The sequence below is a fragment of the Eleutherodactylus coqui genome, chromosome 1, assembly GCF_035609145.1.
Source record: "Eleutherodactylus coqui strain aEleCoq1 chromosome 1, aEleCoq1.hap1, whole genome shotgun sequence".
Classification (NCBI taxonomy): Eukaryota; Metazoa; Chordata; class Amphibia; order Anura; family Eleutherodactylidae; genus Eleutherodactylus; species Eleutherodactylus coqui.
The window spans coordinates 4,319,050-4,342,229 of NC_089837.1; the positions used below are offsets into that span (position 1 = coordinate 4,319,050).

At 51.4% G+C, this 23,180-nt stretch overlaps 1 protein-coding gene across 1 annotated transcript; it reads right to left on the reverse strand.

Annotated features, from left to right (window-relative positions):
- Window positions 1-10,218: 10,218 nt before the first annotated feature.
- CGREF1 (cell growth regulator with EF-hand domain 1) lies at window positions 10,219-20,164 on the reverse strand. Its single transcript, XM_066594328.1, has 6 exons — window positions 20,105-20,164; window positions 17,006-17,092; window positions 12,684-12,746; window positions 12,233-12,303; window positions 11,785-11,909; window positions 10,219-11,521 (listed from the first exon to the last, which is right to left on the reverse strand). Exons 2-6 carry the CDS (start codon window positions 17,080-17,082, stop codon window positions 11,132-11,134), a joined length of 726 nt encoding a protein of 241 aa, XP_066450425.1. The 5' UTR covers window positions 17,083-17,092; window positions 20,105-20,164; the 3' UTR covers window positions 10,219-11,131.
- Between the last annotated feature and the right edge of the window lie 3,016 nt (window positions 20,165-23,180).

Sequence of the window (23,180 nt, forward strand, 5' to 3'; positions counted from 1 at the left end):
TCGTTATGGACTCCTTTATGCTGATTGTCCATGTTCCCTGCTCCATGTACACCAGGAACTTTCCACAGTTAGATTATGATACTTCCTTGACAGCTCACTATCCAGCCTTGGGTGGACCCCTCATGTCATGCGATGATTCCTCTGCACTATGTTGTTAGCCTTGGTCTGTCACCCCATTATAGAGGCCAGGTAGTTACTGAGCCCATCAATACATATGGCGTCTGTTGGCCATTTGAGTCCACTGGGGTCAGAGGAGCATGCTCTCTATATACTGATGTGTCCGGCCATATTTCTTTAGCAGTTACCCAAAGATAAGTGGCTTAAGATGACCTGCTTTGAAAAAATATATACACTGTATTGACAAAATATTGGAATGCACATACAAGGTAATGAAATGCAATTTCAAAGTTTTCCATACACTGTTGGGCCACCTTAGGCCTCAATGACTGGAGGAGCTTCAGATAGTGATGAGGGGGATGATGGGTGTGTTGGGCGGCACTGATAAGGCGTTCTAGTTCATCCCGCTTGATGGGATTGAGGTCCGGACTTTGGGTGGCCAATGAAGTCTGCAGACGTTCTGCTCCCCCACACTGCGTGCCGTATGATATGGCGCTCGTCATGTTGGTGGAGACACGGAGCTGTACCAGAGTATTACCACAGGGGAGGGGATGCCGCATTGTCCAGGATGACTCTGTACCCATTGGTGGAGTGTGGACTTCACTAGAACCAATGGTCCTTGTCCTTCCCAGCAGAACCCCTTCTCCCATACCATAACAGATCCTCCTCCAAACCTCACTGTTGGGACGATGCAGTCATGTAGAAACCGCTCTCCAGACAACTGCCACACTAATTTGCCGCCTTCCGATCGGAAGATGGTGGACTGTGATTCATCTGTCCACAACACTTGCTTCCTCTCACTTACAGTCCGTCGCTGCAGGCGCCGCTGTACATTCACTACTCATCCATGGTAACCCTTCACACGCCGTTCCCTACGGAGGGTTCTGAAGCTATTGGATGTCCCAATAGCCTCTAAGACCCCCTGAGCAAGGACAGACGATGTGTGTGATGTCTTCACAGCTCCTACAAGACTTCTTTGTCCACGTTCTGTCAGTTTACGAGGTTTTCCCCGATTGATTGGTTGTTGACATCCCACCACCAGATCCTGTTGTCAACTCTACACCTGGTGACATCCCCCCACCAGACCATGTTGTCAGCTCTACACTTGGTGACATCCCCCCACCAGACCATGTTGTCAGCTCTACACTTGGTGACATCCCCCCACCAGACCATGTTGTCAGCTCTACACCTGGTGACATCCCACCACCAGACCCCATTGTCAGCTCTACACCTGGTGATACCCCCCCGCCAGACCCCGTTGTCAGCTCTACACCTGGTGACATCTTCCCCGCCAGACCCCGTTGTCAGCTCTACACCTGGTGACATCCCAACACCTGGTGACATCCCACCGCCAGTCCCCGTTGTCAGCTCTACACCTGGTGACATCCCACCACCAGACCCGGTTGTCAGCTCTGTACCTCGTAACATCCCACCACCAGACCCCGTTGTCAGCTCTACACCTGGTGACATCCCACCGCCAGACCCCATTGTCAGCTCTACACCTTGTGGCATCCCACCACCAGACCCCGTTGTCAGCTCTGTACCTCGTGACATCCCACCACCAGACTCCGTTGTCAGCACTACACCTTGTGACATCTCCCCACCAGACCCCATTGTCAGCTCTACACCTGGTGACATCTCACCACCAGTCCCCGTTGTCAGCTCTACACCTAGTGACATCCCCCCACCAGTCCACGTTGTCAGCTCTACACCTGGTGACATCTCATCACCAGTCCCCGTTGTCAGCTCCACACCTGGTGACATCCCCCCACCAGTCCCTGTTGTCAGCTCTACACCTTGTACCATCCCACCACCAGACCACGTTGTCAGCTCTACACCTTGTGACATCCCACCAACAGACCCCGTTGTCAGCTCTACACCTTGTGACCTCCCCCAACAGACCCCGTTGCCAGTTTTACACCTGGTGACATCCCCCCACCAGACCCCATTGTCGGCTCTACACTTGGTGACATCCCACCACCAGACCCCATTGTCGGCTCTACACCTGGTGACATCACACCACCAGACCCAGTTTTTAGCACTAAACCTGGTGACATCCCCCCATCAGACCCCGTTCTCAGCACTACACCTGGTGATATCCCACCATCAGAGCCGATTGTCTGCTCTACACCTGGTGACATCCCACCACCATCAGACCCCGTTGTCAGCTCTACACCCGGTGACATCCCACCACCAGACCCCGTTGTCAGCTCTACACCCGGTGACATCCAACCGCCAGACCCCATTGTCAGCTCTGTACCTCGTGACATCCCACCAGCAGACCCCATTGTCAGCTCTACACCTGGTGACATCCAACCACCAGATCCCGTTGTCAGCACTACACCTGGTGACATCCCCCCACCAGACCCCGTTGTCAGCACTACACCTGGTGACATCCCACCACCAGTCCCCGTTGTCAGCTTTACACCTGGTGACATCCCACCACCAGTCCCCGTTATCATCTCTGCACCTGGTGACATCCCACCACCAGTCCCCGTTGTCGTCTCTGCACCTGGTGACATCCCACCACCAGTCCCCGTTGTCGTCTCTGCACCTGGTGACATCCCATCACCAGTCCCCGTTGTCAGCTCTACACCTGATGACATCCCCCCACCAGACCCCGTTGTCAGCTCTACACCTGATGACATCCCCCCACCAGACCCCGTTGTCAGCTCTACACCTGATGACATCCTCCCACCAGACCCCGTTGTCGGCTCTACACCTTGTGACATCCCACCACCAGACCCCGTTGTCGGCTCTACACCTGGTGACATCCCAACACCAGTCCCCATTGTCAGCTCTACACCTGGTGACATCCCACTGCCAGACCCGGTTGTCAGCTCTGTACCTCGTGACATCCCACCACCAGACTCCGTTGTCAGCACTACACCTTGTGACATCTCCCCACCAGACCCCGTTGTCAGCTCTACACCTGGTGACATCCCCCCATCAGACCCCAATGTCAGCTCTACACCTGGTGACATCCCACCACCAGTCCCCGTTGTCAGCTCTACACCTGGTGACATCCCCCCACCAGTCCACGTTATCAGCTCTACACCTTGTGACATCCCACCAACAGACCCCATTGTCAGCACTACACCTTGTGACATCCGCCAACAGACCCCGTTGTCAGTTTTACACCTGGTGACATCCCCCCACCAGACCCCATTGTCGGTTCTACACTTGGTGACATCCCACCACCAGACCCCATTGTCGGCTCTACACCTGGTGACATCACACCACCAGACCCAGTTTTCAGCACTACACCTGGTGACATCCCCCCATCAGACCCCGTTCTCAGCACTACACCTGGTGATATCCCCCCATCAGAGCCGATTGTCTGCTCTACACCTGGTGACATCCCACCACCATCAGACCCCGTTGTCAGCACTACAACTTGTGAAGTCCCCCCATCAGATCCCATTGTCAGCTCTACACCCGGTGACATCCCACCACCAGACCCCATTGTCAGCTCTACACCTGGTGACATCCAACCGCCAGACCCCATTGCCAGCTCTGTACCTCGTGACATCCCACCACCAGACTCCGTTGTCAGCTCTACACCTGGTGACATCCCACCACCAGATCCCGTTGTCAGCACTACACCTGGTGACATCCCCCCACCAGACCCCGTTGTCAGCACTACACCTGGTGACATCCCACCACCAGTCCCCGTTGTCAGCTTTACACCTGGTGACATCCCACCATCAGTCCCCGTTGTCATCTCTGCACCTGGTGACATCCCACCACCAGTCCCTGTTGTCGTCTCTGCACCTGGTGACATCCCATCACCAGTCCCCGTTGTCAGCTCTACACCTGATGACATCCCCCCACCAGACCCCGTTGGCAGCTCTACACCTGATGACATCCCCCCACCAGACCCCGTTGGCAGCTCTACACCTTGTGACATCCCACCACCAGACCCCGATGTCGGCTCTACACCTGGTGACATCCCAACACCAGTCCCCGTTGTCAGCTCTACACCTGGTGACATCCCACCGCCAGACCCGGTTGTCGGCTCTACACCTGGTGACATTCCCCCACCAGACCCTGTTGTCAGCTCTACACCTGGTGACATCCGACCACCAGACCCAGTTGTCAGCTCTACACCTGTGACATCCCCCCACCAGACCCCGATGTCGGCTCTACACCTGGTGACATCCCAACACCAGTCCCTGTTGTCAGCTCTACACCTGGTGACATCCCACCGCCAGACCCGGTTGTCGGCTCTACACCTGGTGACATCCCCCCACCAGACCCCGTTGTCAGCTCTACACCGGGGGGCATCTGATGGGATCTCCTTTGTGATCCTCTCCTTTATACCTAATGCTACACATCACCTGACCGCGCCGGACTGCTGGGGGGCCAATACTTCTGTCATCATAGTGTACATATGTGTCGGTACATACCCCATGATAAGTGGTGTGAGATGACTAGCTTTCATAAAATTTGTATCTCCTGTTCCTCACGACACCCAACATTAATGCAAATCTTTTTCTTTCAAACCTGGCCACCTGACACCGCTTATCTCAGGGATAATGGCAAACTGCCAATAACATAAAAACACTCTGGAGCGTCTCCATACGGCACCTGCCTCCTCCACCGCCGCTCGTCTCCATGCACACACTTGTTCTGAGCCAACAAGACCAAGAACAACAGAACCAATCCAACTTGCTCCAGCAGATATCTGGTTGGGTTCAAAGTTCCACCTCTCTGAGGGCCAAGATTGGACATGGGGAAGCATGTGACATGTACTGAGAGGGGGAGCATCACCTATACTAAGGTGACCAGATTTTCTATGGGACAAAGGGGTGTGGTTAGGGGCGGGGCTTATCACAACGTATGATTTTACCTCTGTCGTTATAAGAAGTACAGGGCCGGCTCAAAAAAGACGGGGAACAAATTCCACAGCATTTCTGCATCCAAAATCTGTCCCATTTCTGCGGATTTTGACTGGAAATCAGCTGTGTACTGACAGATAATTTCATACTATGTGGTGCCCCCCTCACCTCCTCTGTAGGCTTCCAGCTATCAGCACTGCCCAGCTTCTGGTTCCCAGTGGCCTGTAGTGGCCTCACCTGACCAGCGGCGCCGCACCTCACCGGCATCACCTGTCCAACCTGCAGGGAGCTGGAAGCAGGGGAGTGCTGACAGTGGGAAGCCTTCGGAGGAGGTGAGGGGGAGCGCCACATAGTGTGACATCAGCTGTGGATATCTATACCAATGGTACAGATTTTGACAGTTTTTTTAGATGCATAATTTGCTGTGGAAATTTCTGCAGCAGACATTCTGCAGCATTTCTGCCATGTGTGAACATCTCCTTAGTCAGCTTGAGGTATGCTGCCACATGCAGAGTGGCCTCAGTGACCCCTATACCAGCCCCAACAATAATAGTGACCCCCACAGTAGCCCCAATAGTATTATCGCTCTCCTATACCAGCCCCAACAATAATAGTGACCCCTTCAGTATCCCCAGCAGTAATATTGACCCCCCACAAAAATCCTAGCAATAATAGTGACCCCCACAGTAGCCCTAACAATAATAGAGAACCCTTCAGTATCCCCAGCAGTAATATTGACCCCCCCCCCACAGTAGCCCCAGCAATAATAGTGACCCCCACAGTAGCCCCAGCAATAATAGTGACCACCACAGAGATCCCTGCAATAATAGTGACCCCCACAGTAGCCCCAGCAATAATAGTGACCACCACAGAGATCCCAGCAATAATAGTGACCTCTCACAGTAGCCCCAGCAATAATAGTGACCCCCAAAATATCCCCACCAATAATAGTGACCCCCCCCCCCCCACAGTAGCCGCAGCAATAAGTGACCCCCCACAGTATCCCCAGCAATAATATTGACCCCCCCACAGTAGCCGCAGCAATAAGTGACCCCCCACAGTATCCCCAGCAATAATAGTGACCCCCCCCCCCCACAGTAGCCCCAGCAATAATAGTGACCACCACAGAGATCCCAGCAATAATAGTGTCCCCACAGTAGCCGCAGCAATCATAGTGACCCCCTCACAGTAGCCCCAGCAATAATAGTGACCCCCTCACAGTAGCCCCAGCAATAATAGTGACCCCCAAAATATCCCCAACAATAATAGTGAACCCCTCACAGTGGCCCCAGCAATAATAGTGACCCCCAAAATATCCCAAACAATAATATTGACCCCCCACAGTAGCCCTGACAATAATATTGACCCCCCACAGTAGCCCCAGCAATAATATTGACCCCCAGCAGTAGCCTCAACAATAAGTGACCTCCACAGAGGCCCCAGCAATAAGTGACCCCCACAGCAGCCGCAGCAATAATAGTGACCACCAGCAGTAGCCCCAGCAATAATAGTGACCCCCCTCAATAGCCCCAGCAATAATAGTGACCCCCCCCCCCACAGTAGCCCCAGCAATATTATTAACCCCCACACACAGTAGCCCCAACAATAATCGTGACACTCCACAGTAGCCCTAGCAATAAGTCATCCCCCACTGTAGCCCCAGCAATAATAGTAGCCTCCACAGTAGTCCCAGTAATAGTAGTGACCCCCCCAGTGTCCCCAGCAATGATAGTGACCCCCCCACAGAAGCCCTATAGCATTAGTGCTCCCCTTACGATCCTTATACTTACTTCTTCCTGGTCTTCACACCACCACTGCTCCTCTCAACGCTGTTGCTTGCGTCAGTGTGTGCACGTGCAGCAACGCCCCCTCTCCTCTGAGGAGAGGTGAGGGGAGCTGGGTACGAAGAGCCCAGATGCACACACTGCTGTCAGTGTGTGCATCCAGCCTGCGGCACTGCAGAGTGATTACCAGCCGGGAAACTACGACACCCCGGCTGGTAACCTCCAGAATGGTGACCCGATGTCCTGAAAGTGGGACAAATGGCTGTCCCGCTGCGGGCCCGGTGTAAAGCAGGACACAGGATCCCAAAGTAGGGACTGTCCCAGCTGAAAAAGGACGTCTGGTCATCTTACCTATACTCCTTTATGGAAGAGTGTAATAAGCATGCTCTGACATGTATGACGGCCGCTGTGACCATCAGCTATAGGCTTCTATGGGAGAGTGTTGTGGGCATGCTCTGTGACATGTAGAGAGGTCACTGTGCAGGAAGGGGGAGGAGCTGAACTGTATACATAATCTATTGACTTCTATTGCAGAGTGTCATGAGCATGCTCTGTGATATGTGCACAGGTCCTTGTGCAGGGAGGGGAGGAGGTGAGCTGTAACCTTCATGTATTGTGAATGGTGGATCCTGTGTTTTCTGTTTCCACACAGAGGTGATAAATTGTGTTGTAAACTCATAATAACAATGAAGTGACAGAATAGTAATTATCAGCCTATTATGGGACTTAGTGACCGGTGTGAGAACCGCAAGATGTCCCAAAGAGAATGAAAATAACTAATTGTGTGCAGGGAGTAGCCCATGTGGCCATTTTATCTCTGTTCCTGTAGTACACAGGTCACCTCGGAGGAATTCTGACTGCAGAGCAAACAGCAGCTCTGATCCAGCCCATCATCTTGTTTGCCTTGGCAGCAGCTGCCTGGCACTGGTTGCCACCCAGTACCGGACGGTGATATCCTTAAGCCTGTGTCTCCCGAGTAATGTGTGACTGTGTATATGGAAAGAAGGGGATGCAAAGAAACCCTGCGGGGTACACAGACCTCTAATAGGTGGGGTACACAGACCTCTAATAAGTGGGGTACGCGGACCTCTAATAGGTGGGGTACATGGACCTCTAATAGGTGGGGTACACGGACCTCTAATAGGTGGGGTACACGGACCTCTAATAAGTGGGATACACAGACCTCTAATAGGTGGGGTACACGGACCTCTAATAGGTGGGGTACACGGACCTCTAATAGGTGGGGTACACAGACCTCTAATAAGTGGGGTACACGGACCTCTAATAGGTGGGGTACATGGACCTCTAATAGGTGGGGTACACAGACCTCTAATAGGTGGGGTACACAGACCTCTAATAGGTGGGGTACACGGACCTCTAATAAGTGGGGTACACAGACCTCTAATAGGTGGGGTACATGGACCTCTAATAAGTGGGGTACACGGACCTCTATAGTGGAGACGTAGTCTTGCATGACATCTAGGTCCTTCTGGGTTTCGGTCGGTGACTCGGTGGACTTTGGCTATATTCTCCCATCCTGTGCGGGACGTGAGGCTTTTCAGTGGGATTTTGGGGGAGAATCTTCCACACGTTGGCCCACTGATGGTCAGAGATACAAATATTACAGAGAGGTTCATGCGGGTGGAGAGAACAACCATCAGCCAGGAATGACCTGACATTGGGAGGTCCCTTCCTGAGCCATTGGGGCCCGGACTCCACAAGACCCCTGAAGAGTCCTGTGTTATCAGCAGCAGATCCTGTGGATTGGACTCAGTAATTCGGTGTCCTCGACATCTACTGGTTGACCGTTACTTAAGATTAAACGACTATATAGGAACTTAATAGGTATACTGCGCCCTGTCTAACTAAGCTTGTACTAGTTGAGCCATTATTAATTAGACTACTACTGACTGAGCCCTTACTTGCTGACTCCTTGCATACTGAGCCCTTACTTGTTGGTCTCTTTCTAAGCCCTTAATTGCGAGTCCTTACATACTGGAGTAGTGGCCCAGAGTTAACGGGGCTCCTCTATAATGTTAAGTGTTTGTCTCTGGCAATCGCATGGTCAGTGTCTTCTGTGTTGTATGCATTTGATGTGTATTGCACCTCTGCAGCACTGAATGGGTTAAAGGGGTTGTCCCGCGCCGAAACGGGGTTTTTTTTTTTCAATAGGCCCCCCGTTCGGCGCGAGACAAACACAAGGGATGGGTTAAAAAAAGAAACAGTTTAGTACTTACCCGAATCCCCGCTCTGCGGCAACTTCTTTCTTACCTTAGCAAGATGGCCGCCGGGATCTTCACCCACAATGCACCGCGGGTCTTCTCCCATGGTGCACCGTGGGCTCTGTGCGGTCCATTGCCGATTCCAGCCTCCTGATTGGCTGGAATCGGCACACGTGACGGGGCGGAGCTACAAGGACCAGCTCTCCGGCCCATTCACCAGGGAGAAGACCGGACTGCGCAAGCGCGTCTAATCGGGCGATTAGACGCTGAAATTAGACGGCACCATGGAGACGAGGACGCCAGCAACGGAACAGGTAAGTGAATAACTTCTGTATGGCTCATAATTAATGCACAATGTACATTACAAAGTGCATTAATATGGCCATACAGAAGTGTATAGACCCACTTGCTTTCGCGGGACAACCCCTTTAATGTCTGCGAAATGTATCATGTTGTATTTCATGTGACCTTGTGATAATATGTGTTTGCAAGGTGTAGTGCAAGGATCTTCTCGTCTTGGGTCTTCTGGCTTCTTGCAAAAGAGAGTGTGGAGTCTGCTTCTAGTCAGTGAGTGAGCCGCACAGACACCTTTTGGTCTGTGTGTGAAGAATGGAGGAAGCTAAGCGATTCCCTACTGCTTGGCCTGGGACTATGCTACCTGGGATGTGCCGGTGCTACCACTAAGCACTGACGGAGGAAGGAATTGTTGCTTGGTAGATGAAGGCACAGGAAGCGTAAGTGTGGACCGGTAGAGAGGAGAGTTGCCGGGAGCAGGATCACACAGATAACTAGGACTGTGGATTGCCCCGAATCTCCTCCCTGTCTCACCACCTTCTCTTGTTGTATCTGTGCCAATCTACTGTTGAATCGTTATGAAGTTCCAGTTAACGGACATTACCGACCATTCCCAGTTTATCCAAAAAGTTATCCCTGGTTGTGTTATTTCCTACAACCAGTTTCACCGTGGAGGACGGAACGGTGGCGTCACGAGTGACAAGAAGATTCAAGGTAACCGCTAGTTACCCCTTCCCTGTGATCTCTCCCAGCAGTGATTTGATCAAGTCCCGAGCTACCCCCAGGGGAGGAGATGGTAAAGCCATGCATGAGAAAGTCTGCCTTATCTACCCCGTCATCTCCTCAGCTATGGGTCTGCTCCTCGGACTGGCCTCTTACCTGCTGAGCCCTTATATCTTTTGCCGAGTCCTTGCATACTTAGCCGGTCTTTACATTCACAAATGGCACATAAGAACGGTATAATGTAATGAGATAACAGTTTGGTTTATTCGCTCGTTGTGTGGAGTTTCCATCTATCAGTGTCACTGGGGGATTTACCTATTTGTCGCCATAGGATAGCAGTAGACACCTCACCGCCTACTGGGGTCAGATTGGTCATTTCTATGATCTTTTGCGCTGGGCACACACAGGGCGGTTGTACGGCATTGTTGCCCTTGTGGTGTTTTACATCAGGCGACACATTTACGGTCTCTGGGCTCTCAGCTGTGTCTCGGAGTAGAATCCTGATTACTCGGGGTGGGTCAATCGGTGCTGCCAACAGCGCCCTACAAGAACTGTGTCCATGCTCATTCCGCTGAAGACAACTGTCTACCGAGGCCGACCCTCACCACAGCGGATGTGATGTGACCGAGAGCGTACAGACTGCAGGGAATGGCTGCTGTCTGTCTAGGAAGTGGTGTTTGTACTGTCCCCATAACGATGGGTTAAAGGCCTTCCATCTTGTATAAGACAATAAGTTAAGGTAATGGCAGAGTTCAGTCGGATGGGACCGTCACGCCGCGTCTCCTGTGTATAAGGCATCTCCTTGTGGATATGGTGAAGAGTCAACAGCAAACGTAATCAGCATGTTCAGACGTTTACCCCAAAAGTAACACGATTCCCAGTCAACATGAACCCCTCTTGTTGTTATAACTGTCATTTCTTGGTGACCTCGGCTCCTCCGGGGGCCTCCGCCTGGGAAAATGTGAGGACTCCCCTCTGGAAGACGTAACATCCGCCATCATAGTCATCCACACATCCTGCAAATGAAGAAATAGCCAATAGAACTAAGAACCTGCAAGAAGAGGCCGGTGCCAGGATTTATGGGGGTCTCCAGACTTTAGGGGTTGCGCTCTTTGATTTCAAGTATTCAATAGTTTGAGGGGCACAATGTTTACATCTCATCATCTGGTTTATCATCTTCTTCTTCTCCCGGCATCTCCACTGCTTCCACCTCCATGGCGACCTCCTCCACCACATCCTCATTGTGGACCACCTCCAGCTCCTCCTGACTGTTCATGGCCTCTGCTGGTGGAGGGGCCAGGTTATTGGTTTGGGGCACATCGTGGACCTCAGTTGGTTGCTCTCGCAGTTCTGCTTTCTCAGATTCCTCTGTGTTAGAGAGGTCACCGTACACAGGAGCCCCGACAGGAGGTGGAATCACAATGTGAGCAGAGTCCACCATCTCCTTATAGCTGAGGGAATCCACCAGTTCTTGGGCACTGAGGAGTCCATCTAGGTTCATGTCTTGTTTCTCCAGGACATCGTCAACCACAGAAATGACCTGAGGGAAGAACAAGAGCATGTGTTACTCCATCCAACAGGAATGAGCAGCCTTGGCGTATGGAGATCACCTGGACCTCTATATACTACATTGTTATAGATTCCAGCAATCATGGACCACCGCAGGGTCCCAGCAGCAGGACATCTTGTGGTCTGATGATCATGCAGAGATCCTTCTAACAAAGCAGGATTGTCCAAGGTGGAACTCCCCTCTAAACGTCATTTAAGTTAATTCCAACTACTCGATAACAATGGGACACTTACAGAGTCTTCCACTGGCTTTTCCTGCAGACCCTTTGTCAGAATGCCATAAAGCAGATGCATGAGCTCCAGACCATCCAGAAGTCCGCTCTTGTCATAGTCATGGAGAACAAAGAGGCGCAAGATGGCTGAAAGCAGAACAAAAGGGATGACGAGCATAGAGGAGACCCTATATTATCAAGTACCCTGGTGATGAGTATGGAAGAGAACCCATATTATCAGCCCCAAAGATAAGGAGTATGGAGGAGAAGGAGTGTGGAGGAGACCCCTTATTATCAAGTACCCTGGTGATGAGGAGTATGGAGGAGACCCGATATTATCAGTCTCAGTGATGAGGAGTATGGAAGAGACCCCAAATTATCAGTCCCAGTGATGAGGAGTATGGAGGAGACCCCATAATATCAGCCTTGGTGTTGAGGAGTATGGAGGACACTTCTTCTCATGCACTTACCGGTCTCTCGGGTCATGTTGGTATCGTTCTCTCCCAGTGGATCCTTTTCCTGTAGATATCCGTGTAGAACACTGAGGAGAGAGGACAGAGAGTATAACATATCGTACATGATGCATCTCAGCCGTCAGAGCCGCCATCACATCTATGGAGTGAAGGTGACCATCCCACCTAAAGCCCGCTCCTGAGGATCACCCCTATACAGGAGCCTGCTGAGCCCTTGGAAACTAAAATGAAAGCCTCATACGCTTCTTAGTGACATGTTGTGTGAGCTCTGATGGGAGTTATATTCTGTTTTGTGGGTTAGGACATCTCATGCACGGTATGTGTAATAATCTGAATCACTATGACCAGCAGGATTATGTCATACATGTTTCTTGGTCCATCGGAGCCCCCGGCATGCAGGATCCCCCAGCACTGTAGGGTAATGGACTTCACCTCAATAATGTCTCACCTGAGATGTTCTTCTCTTGGGATGAAGGGGTTTGATATGTTGATGCCGTCCGACTCTCCAGACCTGGAAAGAAACAGACAAGATTCTTACACAGAGGATTATATGGAAAGGAGAAGGTATAGAATGGCGGTTGGTACAGCCCGCTTTTAGTAACATAATGTGGTGGAGGAGAGTAACAGGCTGTGGGCCATAATAGATGGTACAGAATTAGTAAAGTAATTCAGTCTGCGCAGAGTGCAGGCAGTGTAATGTGTGTAACCAGGTGTGGGAGGGGCTCGTGACAGGTAAGTAACTGACTTACCACCAGTCATAGTTGTTGATACAGTAAAGGTGGAGTATTGAGGGTCTGAACGGACGAGACCCCAGGAGCTGTGTGTCCCACAATGTCAGCTCTCTCAGTCCGAGGATTGTTATTGGGCCACTGTGGTTCCTCTTGCTAAGGTCCAGAGGGAAAAAAGAGTTCTGTCCGGAGTAACAGCCCGCAAGGTGGGACAGGAAGCAGCAGTGTCCCAAGAGGTAGAAGTGGTGAAGTAGTCAGAAACCGCTGAGTGTCCTACAGTGATTTTGCTGTGACCACCATCTTGTGCACCAACCACCAAGTGTAGGCCCTCATTAAGAGAATATAACCATTAAGCCCCTCTCTTCCCATAGTCAGCTCAAAGTGCCGGGAAGGTGGCAACACATGAAATACCAATAGTGGTGGTTGTGTGGCTAAGTGCTATGAGTTGAGAGAAAACCTGCCATCCTACCCCATAAAACCTTCACCATGAAACTCTATGGATCAGAATCAACATGTTTCAACTATGGTGCTCGACGGCCAAATTCCGCACAGCCAAAGTCAGGGTCAGACTACACAAGCTCAAGCGTCCTGCCAGAAGGAGGAAATCTGATGTCAGCGAGATCCCGGCACAATACGAGGCGAGGAACAGGTTGGACCTGCTGAGACTGGAGTGTGTGGACCCAAACGAACTGCGGGCGGAGATAAAGGGGAACATCACTAAAATCGCTGAAGAACCCGCGCCGTACAAGAAGCCAGACTGCAGAGCAAGCTACAAGCACCCTCCAGACTGCTGATAAAAGGAGAGGGGCGAAGGGAAGGCTGGACGAGGCGACTCCATGCAAGATTCTAAAGAGAAGCCAGGAAAGACAAGAACAACTTCCTGAATGCCCGGTGCATGAGCCTTCAATGAGCCTATGAGAAGGGCCACACCAGGGAATTATTTGTGACCGTGAAACAGGTGAAGAAGCCGTTCTCCACCCACCAAGCAGCCATCAAGGACCACGATGGAAATGAACTCAGCAACCAGAAGGGCATCAAGAAGAGATGGAAACAATATACAGAAGAACTATAGACCGACGCCAGCAGTGACCACCCAGAGGAACATGGGGACCGAGGGGATCTGGTACCAGACCCGCTGGAAAGTGGAGTGGGCGATGAGACAGCGGCGAAACAGCAAAGAACCGGCATTGATGGATTCAGAGCTGCTCAACCAGTCCCAAGAGCTGCACGGACAACCCCATGCCGGACAATCTGGAGGACCTGTGTAGTGTACAGAGGTTGATGTGCAGAACTTTCTGGACGTTTCTGAATGGTCCATGTTTGTCTTGTGCCTATGTGTTGTCAGTGTCTTCTATGTGAGTGAATATGATGTGTATTGCATAGCTGCAGCAGTGAATAGGTTACTGTCTGGGTTATGTCTAGAAATGTATCTTTTTGTATGTCATGTGACCTTGTTTTATATATGTGGTTGCAAGGTGCATGAGTGAAATCTTTCCTATCAGCCTTCTGTTGGGTATCCTCAAGGCAGGAGTATGTCTGCACACAGACATCTTTAATCTGTGTGCAGGGAAGATGGAAGAAACTGAGCAGATGGCATATATGTGTATTGGGTCCCTTCTACCCAAGCCCTGTCACTGAGGAGCAAGAAAGGAGCTGCGAGTCCTGCGGGACCCCACAGTGCAGCGCTGAGTGTATGTTCTACCCCGTAAGTGTGAACCGGTAGAGAGTTCGAGAGTGCAAGATGAAGAGTGGCCGGGACCAGAGAACCACAGATTACTTGGCCTGTGTAATCCTTCTGTCCTCCTGTGATTCCTCCCTGTCATACCACAAGTCCTTCTGCACCAGTGTCTTGCTGGGGGATGTAAATTGTATGGACTGCTTTCCAAGTTTATTCATGTTTCTGCAAGTAAACGGCTCTACCGCCCATTCCTGGTTTGGCCTTTGAAAATCAACTCTATGTGTGCGTGGACTCCCTTCAGAATTCACCGCAGAGGACGGAATGGTGGCGTCACACCAGACAAGAAACTAAGGTAAACTGCAATTGGGTTAACCTCCCGTTTAATAGCCTGGCCTTGGCCCCTTGGACGTGCCCCTGGTTACCCTCCGGATGGGAGATGGTAGAGCCCTGTGACAATGCCTAAGCTCTACCCCACTGTCTCCTAGACTGGGGCGCGCTCCTCAGATGCTGCACCTGCACATGGCCAAAGGATTGGAGAAGATCAGTTTTCATCCCACTGCCAAATAAGAGCAATGTCAAGGACTGTGTAAACTATGGAACAATCCCTGAGATTCCCCATGCCCACAAGGTGCTTCTCAAAATCATTCAGTAGCGCTTGAGTAATATCCTTGACTAGGAACTTCCTGATGTCCAAGCTGTATCCGCAAGAGAAGAAGGACCCGTGACCACATCGCAAACCTGAGGTGGATCATGGGAAAGGCAAGAGGGTATCAGAAGAAGCTCTACCTGTGTTACATTGATTACACCAAGGCTTTTGACTGCGTTGAGCATGATAAGCTTTGGGAAGCCCTGGGAGGTTGGAGGACCAGCGCTCCTCATCACGTTGATCGGGTCCCTCTACAGCAATCAAGAAGCCTTAGTGAGAACCAGATATGGAGATACAGAATGGTTCAAAAGCAAAAAGTGCACAAGACAAGGATGCATCCTCTTCTCTTCAACCTCCATGTGGAAGTGATCATGAGGCGGCTGGACGTAAATGATCAGCGTATTGGGGCGAGTATAGGTGGAAGAACAATCAGTAACCTAAGATACGCAGAAGATGCGACCCTGGTAGCAGAGACAGCGAAGAATCTGAAGACTCTGAACCTGAAGCTAAAGGAAGAAAGTGAGAAGATGGAACCTGAACATCAAGTAGACAAAGATCATGACTGCCGAAAACGAGGATATCCACATAACGGTCAACAACCAGGAAATCCAAGTGGTTAATAATTTTGTATTCCATAAATCCCTGATTGATCATAGTGGCAGCTCGACAGGTGAGATAAAGTGTTGATTAGCACTGGGGCGAACAGCGATAGAGTGCTTGGACCCATTATGGAAGTGCAAGGAGGTCTCAGTCACCATCAAACAAAGGTTAATCACAGCCATCGTCTTCCCGATTACAACATATGGCAGTGAGACGCGGACACTGAGGAGAGCGGACAGAAATAGAATTGATGCTTTTGAGCTGTGGTGTTGGAGAACACCTCTATGGCGAGGGTCACCAACAAAGCTGTCGTGGACCGTATCCACCCGGAGGTATCCCTGGAAGGCAAGATCATCAGACAGAGATGGACTTACTTTGGAGACGTGATGAGGGCTAATTCTCTAGAAAAAGAGATGATACTTGTAATGGTCAGTGGTAATGGGCATCAGGCAAGTGAAGCCAGCCGTAGAGAAGCATGGAGAGGACCAACCTGCAGAATATCCAAGAGCCGGACACCGCTGAGCGGATAGAAATGGAACCATTAAGCTTGTTGCTTCTGAAGCAAAGTTGAAGTGTAGCATTGGAACTGTTCTGTCTCTATGTGCCTCTTTCTCCACCATCTCACTTGCAGACTGTATATAATTCTGGCCCCCAGGGGCCCGGGCCTGCACAAGGTCTCAAAGTGTCGAAGTCGGCAGGATGGTGTACCAGTAACCTTTACAGACAACAGCAGAATAAGCATGAAGCAGCAGTTCAACTCCAACACTGCAAAGACCCCATCCTGTGTATATAGGGTTCTGTAGATAGCAGTGGCAGCGCTAAAACATGAACCAGGCACAAGGTGGTGCTGCTGTAACACCACTTCTTATCACATGACCTGAGGGTCCTAAAGTCAGAAGCTATGAGGGATGTTATAATGGAGGCAGCTTGGAGTACCTCATGGTCAGACAGCAAGGAGTATGGTGGGCACTTGGCTCCCTACTGACAAGAGCAAAGCCCCAGTATACCAGGAATATGGTCCCCGGCTGGGGGGAATGGCGCTGGCCATGGAACAAGACTCATGTGGGAGGAGCCTACATCACTGCAGCAATGAGCAGGCCTCCATATCGTCAACCTACCTGCTATCTGTTCTGGGAGCGGCCAGTACGGGAACGAGGAGCAGCAGCAGCAGCCGGAGCGGAAACAAACCCCTCATGGTGGAGTCTCTGCAAGACAAAAGCGGGGCTGTGACTACCTCTTATTATATCAGTGATGTCATCAGCAAGGGGCAGGGCTGTGACTACCTCTTATTATATCAGTGATGTCATCACCAGGGTGTGGGGCTGTAACTACCTCTTATTATATCAGTGATGTCATCAGCAAGGGGCAGGGCTGTGACTACCTCTTATTATATCAGTGATGTCATCACCAGGGGCAGGGCTGTGACTACCTCTTATTATATCAGTGATGTCATCAGCAAGGGGCAGGGCTGTGACTACCTCTTATTATATCAGTGATGTCATCAGCAACGGGCAGGGCTGTGACTACCTCTTATTATATCAGTGATGTCATCAGCAACGGGCAGAGCTGTGAATACCTCTTATTATATCAGTGATGTCATCACCAGGGGGTGGAGCTGTGACTATCTCTCATTATATTAGTGATCTCATCACTAGGGGGCGGGGCTGCAACTACCTCTTATTATATCAGTGATATCATCACCAGGGGGCGGGGCTGTGACTACCTGTTATTATATCAGTGATGTGGCAGCATAGGCAATAGAAATCCAATAAAAATATCCTTTATCTATTTAAAGAACATGGAGTAATAAAGGATATTTCTATTGGACGTCTATTGCCTACGCTGCCACTTTTTCATGATATTTTGGGACTGTTTGTGGAGTCTTCAGGTTCAGACTCTTTTTTGGTGGCTTGCATTTTGTCACCTCACTCTGAGTAGCTGTAAACGGAGTGCTGTGGATACTATTTTTTTAAATTTCAGTGAAGTGATCAGCAGGGGGCGGGGCTGTGACTTCCCCTCATTATATCAGTGATGCCATCCCCAGGGGGCGGGGCTGTGACTACCTCTCATTATATTAGTGGCCTGATCAGCAGGGGGCGGGGCTGTGACTTCCTCTCATTATATCAGTGATGCTATCCCTAGGGGGCGGGGCTGTGACTACCACTCATTATATTAGTGGCGTGATCAGTAGGGGGGTGGGGCTGTGACTACCTCTCATATCAGTGATGCCATCCCCAGGGGGCGGGGCTGTGACTACCTCTCAGGCATGATATGTAGCTTGGTTGCCAGCAGCATTAGATGATGTTCCTGTACTTTAAGATATTGGGCCAGATGTCATTATATCAGTGAGGGTGGTAAGTAATACCCATGGGGGTCAGTGAGGGTGGTAAGTAATACCCATGGGGGTCAGTGAGGGTGGTAAGTAATACCCAGGGGGTCAGTGAAGGGTGGAGTCGGCTTCCAATGGCTTCTATTTGCTTCTTAGAGTCCATTTACATGGGATGAGCTGTGGAGCAAACGATGCCCGCTGAGCTGTTACACAGGAGTATCGCTGGCATTGCCCACAGTGCAGCTGGCACAGAGGCGGAGCATTGGGGATCGTTCTCCTCCGCCGCCTCTATCCACAGTAAACAGACATTCACAAGTGACCGACTGCGGTTTACGCTGACTGCCACGCGGTTCAGTCGCTGCGTGCGTTCACACGGGAGCCTCAACAATTCAGAGTCCACGGAGTACAACCCTCATCGGGAGCTTCCCGGACGTTGGCGACGCTCCCAGATAAGGGAAGTGTAAAGTCTCCTTCTGCAACTCCAAGTGTTAATGATTAGACCAAGGAGCAGAACGCGGCCGTGCTCCGCCATCAGCACCCCAGTCCGCAGTATCGGGGGCCATCAGCACCCCCAGTCCGCAGAATCGGGGGCCATCAGCACCCCAGTCCGCAGAATCTGGGACCATCAGCACCCCAGTCCGCAGTATCGGGGACCATCAGCACCCCAGTCCGCAGAATCGGGGGCCATCAGCACCCCAGTCCGCAGTATCGGGGGCCATCAGCACCCTAGTCCGCAGTATCGGGGGCCATCAGCACCCCAGTCCGCAGTATCGGGGGCCATCAGCACCCCAGTCCGCAGTATCGGGGGCCATCAGCACCCCCAGTCCGCAGTATTGGGGGCGGCGGCACCGCTGCGCAGGCTCCAGGGGTCACCCCCGGATTACAGGGTCTGGAAGAGAGAAGCTGGAGTTCTGCAACGCGATTCTGATGCAATTGTGCTGCATTCGAGCCCCGCCCCTTCTCCAGGCCACACCCATTTTTATAGACACCTTTCTAAACCCTCTAATGCAAAAGAAATTGGCGAATTGCAGGTACCGGATTCAGGCGCAATCGGCTTCGTAAATCTGTCCCAGAGGATTCTGGCCACATGCGACTCACGACCGCTCGACTACTCTGCGGGGTCTGACCGCGCGACGCAGCGGATGACCTGCAAGGTCTCACGTTATGGCGTCAGCGGTTACGGCTCATCCACGCTGGCACCTTCATGTAGGTTCTGCGTATGCGCTGTAAGATGCGCTCTTCTCATCATTTGCGCGGTACGCGGGTTCACGCTTATTCTATACGGATACATTTCACTGTTAACTCTTTGTTAACCTTTATATGATTTAACCCTTTTTCATCGGTTGGCGTCTGGGAACGCGCGGCCAAACATTCCCATAAAGATAATTCACGAAAACATCTTCCAGGCTCAGCGTAGTCAGACGTGCGCAGAGTTACCGTGTTTAACCCCTTGCAGCCTGTGGATCCGTGAATGCTACGGACACAACTACAACCCCCATCAGATCAGCACCTCAAGTCGCCCAGAAAAAAGACGTAAAAATCTGCAGAAGCCGAAAACTGCAGGTGAAGAAAGGGCAAAACCGACCGAGTCCTGGACTGGACCCCCATCTGCTACATGTGCAGGCCATGCTGGGGGTAGTAGTGCTCTGTGTATACACTATAATAGGTTGCATTACGGTCGGACATAGACTATAACAGAATGGTCTGATGCCATGCTGGGGGTAGTAGTGCTCTGTGTATACACTATAATAGGTTGCATTACGGTCGGACATAGACTATAACAGAATGGTCTGATGCCATGCTGGGGGTAGTAGTAGATTGGTCATGTGACATTATATAATCCAGATCTGCAGCATTAGAAGAATATCATTGTATTCGTGGCACTTACCTTCTCTCTGCAAACCTCTGTCATCTGCTCGGTGCAGCATCAACTCCTCCCTACAAAACTCCACTGCCCTCCCTCACTGCATCATCTGTAACCCCTGCACTGCCAGAGCCAGCACTGCATCATCTGTAACCCCTGCACTGCCAGAGCCAGCACTGCATCATCTGTAACCCCTGCACTGCCAGAGCCAGCACTGCATCATCTGTAACCCCTGCACTGCCAGAGCCATCACTGCATCATCTGTAACCCCTGCACTGCCAGAGCCAGCACTGCATCATCTGTAACCCCTGCACTGCCAGAGCCAGCACTGCATCATCTGTAACCCCTGCACTGCCAGAGCCAGCACTGCATGATCTGTAACCCCTGCACTGCCAGAGCCAGCACTGCATCATCTGTAACCCCTGCACTGCCAGAGCCAGCACTGCATCATCTGTAACCCCTGCACTGCCAGAGCCATCACTGCATCATCTGTAACCCCTGCACTGCCAGAGCCAGCACTGCATCATCTGTAACCCCTGCACTGCCAGAGCCAGCACTGCATCATCTGTAACCCCTGCACTGCCAGAACCAGCACTGCATCATCTGTAACCCCTGCACTGCCCTCCCTCACTGCATCATCTGTAACCCCTGCACTGCCAGAGCCAGCACTGCATCATCTGTAACCCCTGCACTGCCAGAGCCAGCACTGCATCATCTGTAACCCCTGCACTGCCAGAGCCAGCACTGCATCATCTGTAACCCCTGCACTGCCAGAGCCATCACTGCATCATCTGTAACCCCTGCACTGCCAGAGCCAGCACTGCATCATCTGTAACCCCTGCACTGCCCTCCCTCACGGCATCATCTGTAACCCCTGCACTGCCAGAACCAGCACTGCATCATCTGTAACCCCTGCACTGCCCTCCCTCACGGCATCATCTGTAACCCCTGCACTGCCCTCCCTCACTGCATCATCTGTAACCCCTGCACTGCCAGAGCCAGCACTGCATCATCTGTAACCCCTGCACTGCCAGAGCCAACACTGCATCACCTGTAACCCCTGCACTGCCAGAACCAGTACTGCATCATCTGTAACCCCTGCACTTCCCTCCCTCACTACATCATTTGTAACCCCTGCACTGCCAGACCCAGCACTGCAAAATCTGTAACCCCTACACTTCCCTCCTTCACTGCATCATCCGTAACCCCTGCACTGCCAGAGCCTGCACTGCCCTCCCTCACTGCATCATCTGTAACCCCTGCATTGCCAGAGCCAGCACTGCATCATCTGTAACCCCTGCAGTGCCAGAGCCAGTACTGCCCTCCTTCACTGCATCATCTGTAACCCCTGCACTGCCAGAACCGGCAGTGTGGACCATGAGATCAGTGGCAGCAGTGTAGACAAGGAGATCTACTAGGGCCAAACTATCTCCTTGCCTGAGCTTTGGCTTCCTCTGGTCCCATCTCAGGGTCACTTCTAGTGAACTTTTCTGGGGGCTTTTATCATTTATTTTATTGAAATGTTTGCAATGAGGGTTCAGAACGAAAGAGAAGAGAGAAGAAGAAAGAAAATGAAAGGAAAAAGAAGAAGAGGGAATGGAAGAGAAAAAAAGAGAAGAGGGAAAGGAAGAGAAGAAGAAAGAAGAGGAAAGGGAAGAAAGAAAAGAAAATGGGGAAGAATAAGAAAAAAGAGAAGATGGGGGGAAGAGAAGAAGAAAGAAGCTGGAAGGGAAGAGATGAAGGGAGAAGGGAAAAAAAGAAGAGAAGAGGGGAGGGGAGAGAAGAAGAGAGGAGAGAAGAGAAGATGGAATGGAAGGGTAGAGACAAAGAGAAGAAGAGAGAAGGGAAGGGAAAAAGAAAAGAGAGCAGGGAAGGGAAGAGACAAGAGTGAATGGAAGAGAAGAGGGAAGGGAACAGAAGAGAGAAGAGGGAGAGGAAGCGAAGGGGGAATAGAGAAAATGGAAGAGAAGAGAAAAAGAGGGAAGGGAAGAGCAGAAGAGAGAAGAGGGAAGGGGGAAGAGAGAACAGAAAAGGGAAGACAATGGAAGAATAGAAGAGAGAAAAAGCAAGGGAAGAGAAGAAGAGAGAAAATAAGAGAAGGGGGAAGGAAAGAAATGAGATTGTTCTTTGTAGCTGTAAGAAAAGGGTCTCTTCCCCCAGTGCCCCCGCTGTATCTCCTCCCGCCATTGCTGTAGTTAGAGGATCTGACATCCAGGGATATCTGCACAGCGCATTTCTTGACCTTTGACCAACATTGATCAGGGGAATGAAAAGCCAAATGAAGTGCACAGATCTCACCGACACCTAAAGAACCCCAAGTTATAACAGCGTCCTAGAGAGGCAGCTCCCCAGGAGCACAAGGAGGAGCTGAGACACGTGGAGGTAGGAGAGAAGGAGGAGCTAAGGAGGCCAGAGAAGGAGGGGCTGAGATGCAGGCAGTGAGACAGGTGGAGGCAGGAGAGAAGGAGGAGCTGAAACAGGTGGAGGTAGGAGAGAAGGAGGATCTGAGACAGAGGGCAGTAGAAGAGAAGGAGGAGCTAAGAAGGAGGCAGGAAAAGGAGGGGCTGAGATAGGAGGAGGCAGGAGAGAAGGAGGGGCTCAGAAGGAGGCAGTGAGACAGGTGGAAGAAGAGGGAAGAAGGAGCTGAGACAGGTGGAAGCAGGAGAGAAGGAGGAGTTGAAACAGGTGGAGGTAGTAGAGAAGGAGGAGCTAAGACAGGTGGAAGCAGGCGAGAAGGAGGAGCTGAAACAGGTGGAGGTAGTAGAGAAGGAGGAGCTAAGACAGGTGGAAGCAGGCGAGAAGGAGGAGCTGAAACAGGTGGAGGTAGTAGAGAAGGAGGAGCTAAGACAGGTGGAAGCAGGAGAGAAGGAGGAGCTGAAACAGGTGGAGGTAGTAGAGAAGTAGGAGCTAAGACAGGTGGAAGGGGAAGAGAAGGAGGAGCTGAAACTGGTGGAGGAAGGAGAGAAGGAGGAGCTAAGAAAGGTGGAGGCAGGAGAGTAGGAGGAGCTGAAACAGGTGGAGGTAGGAGAGAAGGAGGAGCTAATAAGGAGGCAGGAGAAGGAGGGGCTGAGATAGAAGGAAGCAAGAGAGAAGGAGGGGC